The 11,135-nt window shown below is 38.4% G+C and overlaps 2 protein-coding genes across 3 annotated transcripts in view; one reads left to right on the top strand and one right to left on the bottom strand.

Annotated features, from left to right (window-relative positions):
* Positions 1 to 40: 40 nt before the first annotated feature.
* On the top strand, positions 41 to 7,035 carry c19h1orf131 (chromosome 19 C1orf131 homolog). The gene is made up of 9 exons (XM_056405111.1): positions 41 to 224; positions 1,313 to 1,492; positions 1,586 to 1,686; positions 2,291 to 2,350; positions 2,591 to 2,686; positions 2,784 to 2,870; positions 3,186 to 3,220; positions 3,513 to 3,642; positions 3,858 to 7,035. Exons 1-8 carry the CDS (start codon positions 146 to 148, stop codon positions 3,640 to 3,642), a joined length of 768 nt encoding a protein of 255 aa, XP_056261086.1. The 5' UTR covers positions 41 to 145; the 3' UTR covers positions 3,858 to 7,035.
* A 1,819-nt stretch (positions 7,036 to 8,854) lies between these two features.
* The window catches only part of LOC130187465 (tripartite motif-containing protein 67), a 47,042-nt gene continuing 44,761 nt past the window's right edge, over positions 8,855 to 11,135 (bottom strand). For both annotated transcript variants that reach the window (XM_056405106.1, XM_056405107.1), the window contains one exon: positions 8,855 to 10,134. In XM_056405106.1, the coding sequence (XP_056261081.1) occupies positions 10,087 to 10,134 (48 nt within the window). In that variant the 3' untranslated portion in view covers positions 8,855 to 10,086. The remainder of the gene's footprint in view (positions 10,135 to 11,135) is intronic.

Genomic DNA, 11,135 nt, shown 5'->3' with positions numbered 1-11,135 from the left:
GCCCGGAAGGACCAACCCCAACCGTGTGTTCCATGTGCTTTACGGTTTGTTGTCATTCGTTTGAGCCGCTGCTAGCGTTTGGTGCAGCTATTAGCGGCTAGTTTTGCTATTTTTTCTGTGAACCTGTTTGTACCATCAGCTTAAAATGAACTCAAAGACAAACGGAAAAAAGAACGAAGATTTTCAGTTTCTTGAACAAGTTTTAGATAAGTTTTATGACTTTGGTAAGTGTAACGTTAGTTAGCTATGTGGCTAGCTTTACTAGCTACCGTTCCCTCTTTGATTTGTTTTACCATGGGACTGCTGGCTAGATATTACTGTTAAAATAGGAATAATGTATTCTTTGTGTTACTTATCTTGTGATTAGCTTAATCAGTATAACTGAACTGTTAGCTATGCCTTATGTTTCCCCATTTAACGTTAATTGGCAGCCATGGTAACCATCACTTACAGCACATAGGTATTCAGTCAAAGTCAGTCGTTTTATTTTTATCAATTTAAACCGTAAAAGGTGATTATTAATGAACGCAATGTCCTACCAAATGTACCCAGTGTTTCGTAGAGTAACCGATTTGAGGTACACTATGAAAGTAAAATCCATGTAACAAGTAAACACACATAAAAGTCTGCAAAGGTTTGTGCAACCTTCGACAAATTAAAATGTTTTGTGGATTTGTTTTAAGGTAAAATGAAACAAGTACAACCCCTGCAGCAAAGAGATATTACAAGTATCCTTTCTTCACACATAATTTAGCTGATTATTTTTTATTTCATACAATAAGGACCTGAAAAAAACAGTTATCATGGAATGTACAACAGATGGAGCCTGGTAAAAAGTCAGTATTTGGTTACAGATATCACAGCTTGCAAACACTTTTTGTAGCAGCTAAGAGTGTTTCTGTTTATATTTGATTAATTTTCAGCCACTGTTCCTGCAGATCACTTAAAGTTTTGAGATATTTTAGGCTGTCTTGCACACACAGCATGTTAATAATGTACCCGCATATTTTCTGTGAGGTCAAGCAACAGGTAGGGACAGGTAGGCTTTTGTCTTCTTAGACTACATTGGTTTTTATCTTGGTGTACCTAATAAACTGGAAACTCACTATATTAAATTGCTTAGATTGTGTGTAATAAATTATGTATAAACACAAAGACAATTGTTGACATCTGACAGTCGAGGGTCGTGTCCTGCTCATCACTAAAGAAATGATGTTAAGGACACAGCCAAGTTAATCATGTTTACCAAAAGTTACAGGGACTGAAATCTTACTGATTTACTTCATGCTGGTTTTGTTGACTAATGTTGCAGGTAATGGACCAGCATCAAAAAAGAAGCTCAAGTCTCAGGAGAAAAAAAAACGAAAACAATGTGAGGAAGAAGAGGAAGAGTTCACTACAGTCAAGGATGTTTGCAGTGACACTGACGACTATAGATCAGCATGTACTAGTGCTGACCACCAGCAGCAACAACCACAGACTGAGCCAACAGGTAGGCGCCATGGCAACAAGCGTAACAACACATGGTATAAACTTTTTAAATTGAACCTTTTTTCATTGGTTTAATGTATCATGTCTTACTTAGGTCCAACCTTCCAGCAGATGAAGCAGGTGGAGGTAGTGACATTTCAAGACCCCAGAAAGAAACTGAAGACCAAGCAGACACCAGCCACAGACAAAATACCTGTAAGTCAGTGCTACTTCAGCTTACTCTGTATACTCCACAATAAAAGGACAGATGATGCTAACAAAGTTAAACGTAGACTGATGATATGATGGGTAAATTAATGTTTGTTCTGAAAACAGTTAAGGGACAGTAACAAAAAGATGGAATTTTGTACAAAATTAGCCTGAAACTTTAGAAGAAAACAAACTTGATTTGTCTGACTTGGTTAGCTGAAGCCTCATTAATTTTAGATAAACTTTTGACTACACCTTTGCATAGGTTTGCATATGGATTTTACCCCCTATCACATTGGAAGGCAGTATGACAGGAGGAATGATTAAGGATGCAAGCAAATCTTGTTTCTATGTTCATACGGGCACCTGACTATTGTTTTAGGACAGACTAAAGTAATAAGATAACACCACATTTGCAAAGTAGGATGATTTGTAATAGCCCAGGTCAATTTCCGGACACTGACATTTTGAAACCAAACCCCCTCCATGCTACTGTGTGACCCCTGGTCAGCCTCCTCTGTTTATGTTTTTCTCGTCACCACACAGTCATTTCACGTGCCCTCTCCTCCTGTCTTTGTTGCCTTTGTCTCTGTGCTGTCATCACTTCAAGGCTCTTCAGATAACGGAGGATAAGCAAAGTGACCAGTTGGAAGAACTCAATTTTGAAAAGGTGACAATTTTAATACAATTTACTCCGTTTTTTTTCCTATATTCAGTGCTTTTATATTGATGATTTACTGAGTAATTAGAAAATTAGTTCGACTGTAAATTTTCAGTCTTGTTGTGTGTACATTGATTCTTCTCATGGCTTCATTTGATTCCTGTGTCATTTAGTAGAAATACTTATTTTGTATGTGACCATTTAATCTGTGTGATAAAGTCTCATTGTATTTGTGTACGTTCATGTCAGGCTCGTCTGGAGGTCCATCGGTTTGGAATCACAGGCTATAAGAAGGAGCAGCAGCGGGTTTTTGAGCAGGACCGAGCGGTCATGCTCGGAGCCAGAGTAAGTACAACTCAGGACTGTCCTCAGCATCACACCATTAAGTTCTTCAAATAGCTGAGTGAGCAATTAATTGACTCAATTATTGTCTCTTAATCAGCCTCCTAAGAAGGACTATGTCAACTACAAGGTGCTACAGCAGCAGGTCAAAGAAAAGAAGCAGAAAGCAAAGGAGGAGGTTCAGCCGGTAAGACCTGCACCTTCAGTCAGTCTCGGGTGTAAACCATGGCTGGTGATTCTGGAGGATGCAGTTTGTGATGCTGTAGCATAGAGGTTATTCTGTTATTTAGTCGACCCTTGTTGATGTTAATGGGGTGGACAAAGTAATAGAAACACCAGTTTAAAGAAAAACTAACTGGCAGCTGAGTGTCTGTTGTTAGCTGGTCAGTTAAAAGGTTATGGGAACTTTAATTTCATAAAAGTTTCACAGTATTATCACAATGGTAATTTAAGAATATATGCTGTTAAATTCTGATTCTAACCATGTTTACCTGCCCTGTAGGAGCTGAAGAAAAAGAAGAAGCAGAATAATCAGAGGTGGGTGAACTGTCAAAAGCTGTTGGCATATATTTTCTGTCAAGTGTCCTTGAATCTTGATATCCTTATAATATAGTACATAATTATTTTTATCTAAGTAGGTCTTAAATACAGAAAACATCCCTCTTAACAACATGTCATCATAATCTGTGAATAGAAAACATAGCACTAGTATTTTTTTCTAACATCCTCCAAGATTATAAAATTGCCAGTTAACAGATGTTTATACAGACTCTTTTGTTGCATCTCCGTGGTTGAATCCTCATTTTTCCTGTGCTGTCATTTCCATCAGGGACAAGAAGAAGGTGTCCTCTGGTTCTGGTTCAGCCCCTACAGGTCAGGTGGGGCGCTTCAAGAACGGCATGCTGTTCCTGAGCTCCAAGGAGATCCAGAAAATCAAAGGCAAAAAGGGAGGCAAATAGGTTTGTTCTTGTACTTCTACTAAACATCCTAAGAGAAACTGAAAGATGAGGAAATCCAAAGTCTGAACACTCTCTGGTCTTCATTTAAAACTAGTTTTAAGGTTAGTTTTACAACTGGAACAAGTAAAGGATTATATAAGGTTAGACATCTAATAATGATGGTTAATGAGAGTGAATGTGGTCACTGATTTAAATGTGTGTGCTTATATTTGCAGGTGAATGATTAAATCCTCCATGGTGGGAAAATATCAGTACACCAGAGGAACAACGGGCAACTCACTGCAGGACTGTTTGGAGCCAAGCATACGGTGAAGAGGAAATGAGCGAGAGCTGATTACGATGTGACCTGTGAGGCTGATTCCTTGACAGCACGTGACCGGCCTGCAGTGAAATACGGGACAGTGTTACAGGCGATCGACTGCTGAGTCAGAAATCCAATTTATCGATCTCCAAAATGGAACCTGAACGTCCACTGCGGCAGCACAATAATGCATGAAACTGGAGAGTCTGTTGAATCATATTCCATCACAATTAATTTATTTTGTTTTATAAATGACCAAAAAAAAAAAAGAAGACATTTGCGTTTCTGTTTTTTTTTTTTTACACTGTAAAGGTTTTAAAATTAAGCAGTTACAATGCGTTTCTCATATACAAACCATGTAGTCGTACAAAACATTTACATTGGCGGGAAGAGAGGGGATCATAACAGGACGTATGGCCGGGGTAAATATTAAAAAACCAATGTACACACAAGTAAAGTCCTGGCAGAAGTTTCCATGAAGAAACACACATATAAACACTTTGAATGGACCATGAGGAAGCAGAATGGTCTCGCCAGTGCCCTATTTCTCCCTTATTAAAACCTTATGTACAGGACTTCTCGAAAGCCTCAGGAAGCTGTGCTCTAGATGTAAACATTTAAGTCTTTACAGAAACCAGTTCGTTACATTTTGTTAAAGGGAAATCATAAATGTCGATGGATAATGGCGATGATGAAAAACGTGTGATCTGGCAGTGTGCGGCTGGGTGAGGTCACAACTTCTCACACCGTTTCCATGAAGTAGCTTCTTGTGTTATTTATATGTTTCAAAAGAGAAGAGGGTGAGGAAATAGGAAGCTTATCTGCAGCACATCACACGTTTCAAGCTGTAAGCAAAACCAGTTTAATAGATTTTTTAGCCAGCAAGCCTTTGTTTTTTCAACCTGCAAGCCTTGGCAATCAACCACAGACAATGTGTATAATCAGTAGCCATTCAACTGTTATACTGAACAAATTGAGGAGGGCATTATACAAAAGAAAATAAAAATGTAACTAATTATATTTACATACTTTATAGAGTAGATGTTTTTTTTTCCTCTGCTGTTTTTTTTTTAAGTTAAATAGCTGACTAACTTAAACAGCAGTGACATGCTTTTTTCCCAGCACCATATGTTGAAGTTAAATTAGTAAACTATGTCACATTCATGGGTGGGTAAGTGTGGGGTAAAGGGACATGCCATATAATACATCTGGACAGGAGTGACTACAAGTGAATTATTTTAAATATGTGGTTTTTGTCTGTATCTGTCAAATAAAGCATTGTTTTCATATGAATTTTAGAAAGGAAAAGAAAAGGTGGAACCCCATTTTACCTGATAAATACTCTGACTTCCTAAACCTCTGCAACTCTGAATCTAAGTGCCTTAGTATAAGCTTTTATTCCCTCCGGTCCAGATTTCCTGTGTGCCATTTTGACATTGACACAGCCTGCAGACATGTAACCCCAACTCATACAGACTTGCAGAAGGAGAAAAAAATTATTCCCCTGATGCCATGATAGACGTCTCACTTCGCTCGTGGGCCTAAAATCTATTTCTGGTTACAGCAAAATCAACCTCGGGGCAGGTTTCTCCTCTGGTGTGGGAGGTGGGAGGACGGTCAGAGGGGAACGCTGCGTATAGTTGAGCTGAGGAGCCAGAAAGCCTCACATTGATGCAAATGTAGCCCTGAGGTGGGAGCTGGCAGTCTGGCACATGTCAGAAAAAAATCCCCTTTGGCAGAGAGTTAGATGTGGTTTCTGGGTCGGGAGAAACTCACTCACTTTTACACTAATGCTGCGTTCATGTCATATGAAAAGATCGTAAATATAAGTTTGCTGTTAGGAGACAGAAAAACTCTTTGTCTTCAGTGATTCAACGTCTTGACCTGCAGTCAAGCACGGAGGGTGTTATTGTAGGTGGCAGACCATATGAGTGCATGCCACTTGAAATTCAAATATAATGATAATATGATAATGATTTTTTTTTTGGCTGGAGACAAAGCTGTAGAAACAACACTGTCATATTATCACCTTTTAAGTTTATTTGGTAATAATATTGCGTATTTACACATCAAGCAGACAAGTAGAAACATTAATATTTATTTGGAGTTGTGTTTTTGTCCACCAGGTTAATATTCACTCCCATTTTAGCTGCTTTTTTTGGTCTCCACGAAATCCTGAGGGAAATACTTGGCTCCTTAGCTGCTAAATGCTCCACTTTCATTAGCTAACTGTTGTTAACTGTCTCTCTAGTGTTCGGTGTTGGAGAAGTTGCTTTCACTGGGGTTTTTAGAGCTTTTTTGCTGAAAATGGCTGCCTGCCATCCAAAACAGTAAAGTTGCCAGTCTGAAAACCAAAACAATGAGCTAAAGGATGCTAAAACGCTCGGTAGAGCAGAGACGAACTGCAGAGTCGGATGATAAGTCTGTGAATTCTGCAGCAACTTCTGTTACATTACACCAAGTCATTTGAAAAATGAAATTGATTATGGCCACATTTCCCACTTAATTTGAACTTACTGCAGACAGACTTAAATGATAATGAATATACCTACAGTTTGCTATTCTAGGATGTAAGTGTCATCGATTTCACATTCTAGGTAACAGCTATGATTCATAAATAAATATATAATCCCATCCCCCATCTCCCGAAAAGGCTCAATCCTTATTCTTCAGTACTTCATTCATCAAATAGAAGAAACCACAAATGGTAAGAAAAACAACAACAAATGTACAGATATTTCCTTAGTTTACTACTCTAGAACTCTACTCATAACTAAATTATTTTAAAATAGTTGTTGTATTGAAAATAGACCTCAATAATTCCAGTAATAAATACCTTTTGTAGCTTACTGTTGTTCTGTATCATTGTTAAGTCATATGGTATATTCAAAGTTTTTTGTGAACTGTGAATTTTACAGAATAAAGGTGTGATAAGTAAGATATAATTATAATAATCAGAATAATTTATCAACATAAAAACTTTTAAACATGTAAATGACTGCTATTTTATGTCCCTGATTAAATGTTTGAATATTATGAGATAGTTGACACAAAATGTTTGCTGACATTAAAAAACATTAAAAAAAAAAAAAGAAAGAAAGAAAATAAAGTCAGCCATTAAAGGTATGAAAACACAGTTGGCTATTATTCTCCAACAGGATTAGACGGGAAATGCATTAATCCTGTCGTTGCCACCATTGAACAGCAGAGGGCGAGCTGTCACAGCAGTTGGCTTTAACATCACTCATTGCAAAGACAGTAATACAGTACACTATTTACAATACAGCTTCAGATATTTTGTAAACTTGTTTGATGCTTAATCCATGCTTAATATCACACATCGTAATCATAACTCACGTATCACTATGTACAGTTTGTGGATTCCCATACACACATGACCCTTTTATCTCAGGTCTGTCTATACTTCTAATGACTCCTCTTTCTCACACACACACTTTCATATTATTATAGGGAATAGAAATATTTCAATATTGTAATAAAATCCATGATTAAATAAATTAAATTTAAAAAGAAACTTCTCCACTCTCAGCTGCATTAAGATAAAAGATAGAATATACAGGGGCTTACAGGTATGTCAAAGCAGTATTATATCCTTAGTCACAGTGGTCTGGTTGAATTTTGATGCTTTGCAGGCTGCCGTATCCAATCCCTGATGAGAAACGTAGCAGCAAATGTAGCTTTACCTGATGTGACTTCAAGGTCATTTTCAGTTCGACAGATTAAAAAGGTGGCTGAAGCTCTACCGAGAGACTGAAAGATGAGCACAGAATAAAATTACCATGAGAGGACCACACTTTTCCCATCTACCTCTGATGTATTATAGTAGTTATTGGCCTTATAAAACAAAACAAAAAATAAGTTGAGGCTCATTTCCATTTCATTTCAGCATTTTCTGACATTCATCCCTCAAGGTGAAAACAATTCTTTGTGAGACTGTGTGTACAGAGCCCGGGAGAGGCTTCATTTTGAATAATTCAACAGGACATGGTACAAACTGTTTGTACACAATTATATTAACACATGGTCCCAAATTTTATTAAGTGCTTCAGGCATATTTTAATCTCTAACCTCACTTAAACACCGGTGAATCCGTCATTATAAACCTCAAACATGATTAACATAAATAATCCAATTTGAGTTTCTATAAATAGTTCAACTTTGGGAAGTACACTTACTCACTTTTTTGCCAAGAGTTAGAAGAGAAGATTGATAATGCTTTCATGTGTGTAGGATAAATATGAAGCCACGGTTTGTTAGCTTAGCATAAAGACTGGAAACGAGTGGAAACTGCTAGCCTAGCTCTGTCACAGCAAAATCCATTAACCTCCATTAACACCTCAAAAGATCACTAATTAATAAGATATATCTTCTTTGTTTAATCTGTACAATAATAAAAACCAATTCCCTCTGTCTTTATGCTAAGCTAAGAAGCAGTCGTGTGTAACCTTACATGTAATAGACACATATGAGAATTGTATTGATCTTCTCATCTAACTTTCAGCATGAAAGCAAATAAGTGTATTTTCATAAATGTTGCTGAATTACTTTACCTTAAAGGAGCTATTTGTAAGTTTTGCTATTGCTGCATAGCCAGCGTTAGCATTAACAGCTGTTTACGTACCAGTCTTGCCAAGAGCTTCAGCCTTTGTTGCGTTTACAATACAAGAGGTTATAACATGGCCACAGAGCAGCGCTACTTCGTCAGGCAGACTAGATGCTACAGTGACTTGGTATCGGAAAATGACGAGATGATGCGGTCGGGCCAGGGCTAGCTGGTTAGCATGCTAACTTCAGTAGAAGTGATAGAAATAGAAGCAAGAGGGCTGCTTTCCACCTTTGGAGACAGCTCTTGTTGAGTAAAGGAACAAAGTTTAATTCTGAGCTGTAAGTAAACAGCTGCTAATGCTAACGATAGCTATGTAGCAATAGCAGTACTTATGAATAGCTCCTTTAAATAGCAAATATGAAGGTTTGCTGAGCGACATCACACAGGCTCTTGTAGTTCTCTTCTTATTCCACAGTTTACCAGAAACTCTACGGCTATGTAAACCTATTTGTAAATAACCCAGCTTGCCCCAATTGGCATAGCTGTCGGCAGATTTTTATTGTCCCAAAAAGAAATGCACCAAAGTGAATTTAGAATAAAACATTTCATTTTAAATGACCACTCCCAGGCTCCGTAGATCCTTCAAATTGCTGAAAAATTAAATGGAATAAAGCCCAAACCTTCCCAGCTCGACCTGAGTGAGTAAACCTCACTGACAGCAGCACCAAATGAGAGAGAGTTCATCACGAGGAGAGCTTTTTTTTATGTCTGTCAGGCTCCTACCCACAGAAAAGAAATCATTTCTCCATTAAACTCAAACCCAAGGAGGAAACAAACGGGGAAAACAGAGAAGGCAGCGCTGTTGGAGCCACAACTGGGATAAAAGTGTACACTGAAGGTTTAGCTTTTCAATATTTCATGAGCGAAACAACCCGCAGTGCCACTACAACTCCTACAAAAGGCTCTCTTCATCTAGTTTGAGCTTGCAAGCTGTAAACACACCTGAGAGAGACGCAGAGCGAAATCATTTCTCCCTCGTTTTTCAGCCCCTGAAAGCACCATGTTACTGTAGATTTATTTTTTAAAACGATGGTGTAACATTTCTGATGGTATATCTTACAATCCCTTTTCATGATTTTTTAGCACGAAACTATTTGACTGCACAGTGTAGAAGTCTTTACCGTTGATTTGGTCGGAGCGGGGGGGGCGGTTGATAAGTTTGGTTTCAGGCCTCGAGAAGTTTCAGGCTGTATTTTCCTTCTTGATGGAATCAAGGAATGGATGGAATGATACAAGCTGGAATAATAATATTAGGATATGGAAAAAGTATGGCAATCCACAGTAACTCCAGTCATATCTGTAGCAACGTCCACGAGATTCAATCGTCTTATTTATGGCCAATAATAACTCAGATTTTATTCTTTCGTCCCAAATGATCAGACAGGGTTTCACACTGGGGGCACCTTGAGAAGGATGAGAAAGGAAAAGGTCCACGCGGGAGTAAACTGAGGCTGCGTATATATGACATCGTATGTTTGTATCCAGGGCACGCTCAGGGGGGAGGAGGAAGGAGCTCCTACTGTTTGATATTCTTTGGCACCTCCAGGCCGGTCAGTAAGGTCACCTGAAACAGACAAACACTCGGTGAGATCACAGCTGAGTGAGGATGTGAGAAGATCAGACAGGCTACATAAGAGTCCAGCTGGATGTCAGACACACACAGTTTAATTTGGAGAAGGCACATTCGACCACTTGAGTTTTCTGAAACGCACTTGACAAATACTCGAGATCACACACATGATAATGAGTTGGATTTAGGTAACAGTCACTTTGCAGCCAGCTGGATTAAACCACTCTCAATAATCGCCTGAATTTGGGGCAGATATTTCACAGCTATTTGCAGTTTTGGATTAGGAATGGATTTAGGGAACCCTCTGTTTGCTACTCTTTAAAATACTTATTGAGAATGTGCTCCACTTTAGGGATGCATCAGGTCTTCTGCTGAATTTTTAATGATGGAGTTTTGCAGCTAGGCTTTTTTTTTTAATAAATCTATGTCTCTGTGTTGTAATACTTCAACAGATACAGTACATCTGTTGCCTCTCTACGTGTGTCTGCCCTGGAAAAGGGAGCATTTATTTCTTATCGGAAGCAAGGACTAAAGATGAAGGGCGTTCTGTGTCATACTGGTTGTAAAGCTCCAAGACAAACCTAAATAATTATGTGATTTGACTGGACTTGTTATCAAGTTTCAAGGATAAGGATGATTTGAGCGAGCAGTGGCGCAACAACGCTGCCTGAGGTCACTCGAATATTCACTGTTCCTGATAAGAAAAACAAAGAAAAAAGATTATGTTTCACACCAGCTGATGTGCCTCTGGTTGGAAACATTTAAAGCGTGAGTTGAGAAAAAGCTCAGCAAGTGGTTTACTACCCTTAAGAGCTCCTCTTGAACTCCCACATCCCAGTACAGATGTTACAAACACAACTCGGTGCTTCATTCAAGAGCTTTAGGTCATTAATAGCAGCGAAACAGACTTCAGACCTGTGATTTTTGCAATTGTTTTGTCTATGAAAAATGCACGAGTTCCCAGAATCTAATGCTGTGATGTCTGTGATGACCAG

The sequence above is a fragment of the Seriola aureovittata genome, chromosome 19, assembly GCF_021018895.1.
Source record: "Seriola aureovittata isolate HTS-2021-v1 ecotype China chromosome 19, ASM2101889v1, whole genome shotgun sequence".
Lineage (NCBI taxonomy): Eukaryota > Metazoa > Chordata > Actinopteri > Carangiformes > Carangidae > Seriola > Seriola aureovittata.
This window is presented reverse-complemented; position numbering and strand designations above follow the sequence as displayed.

Coding starts and splice junctions, on each gene's coding strand:
- c19h1orf131 (XM_056405111.1), top strand. CDS start 146: ATGAACTCAAAGACAAACGGAAAAAAGAACGAAGATTTTCAGTTTCTT. Junction 2,871..3,185: donor CAAAGGAGGAGGTTCAGCCG/GTAAGACCTGCA, acceptor CCTGCCCTGTAG/GAGCTGAAGAAAAAGAAGAA. Junction 3,221..3,512: donor AAGAAGCAGAATAATCAGAG/GTGGGTGAACTG, acceptor CATTTCCATCAG/GGACAAGAAGAAGGTGTCCT.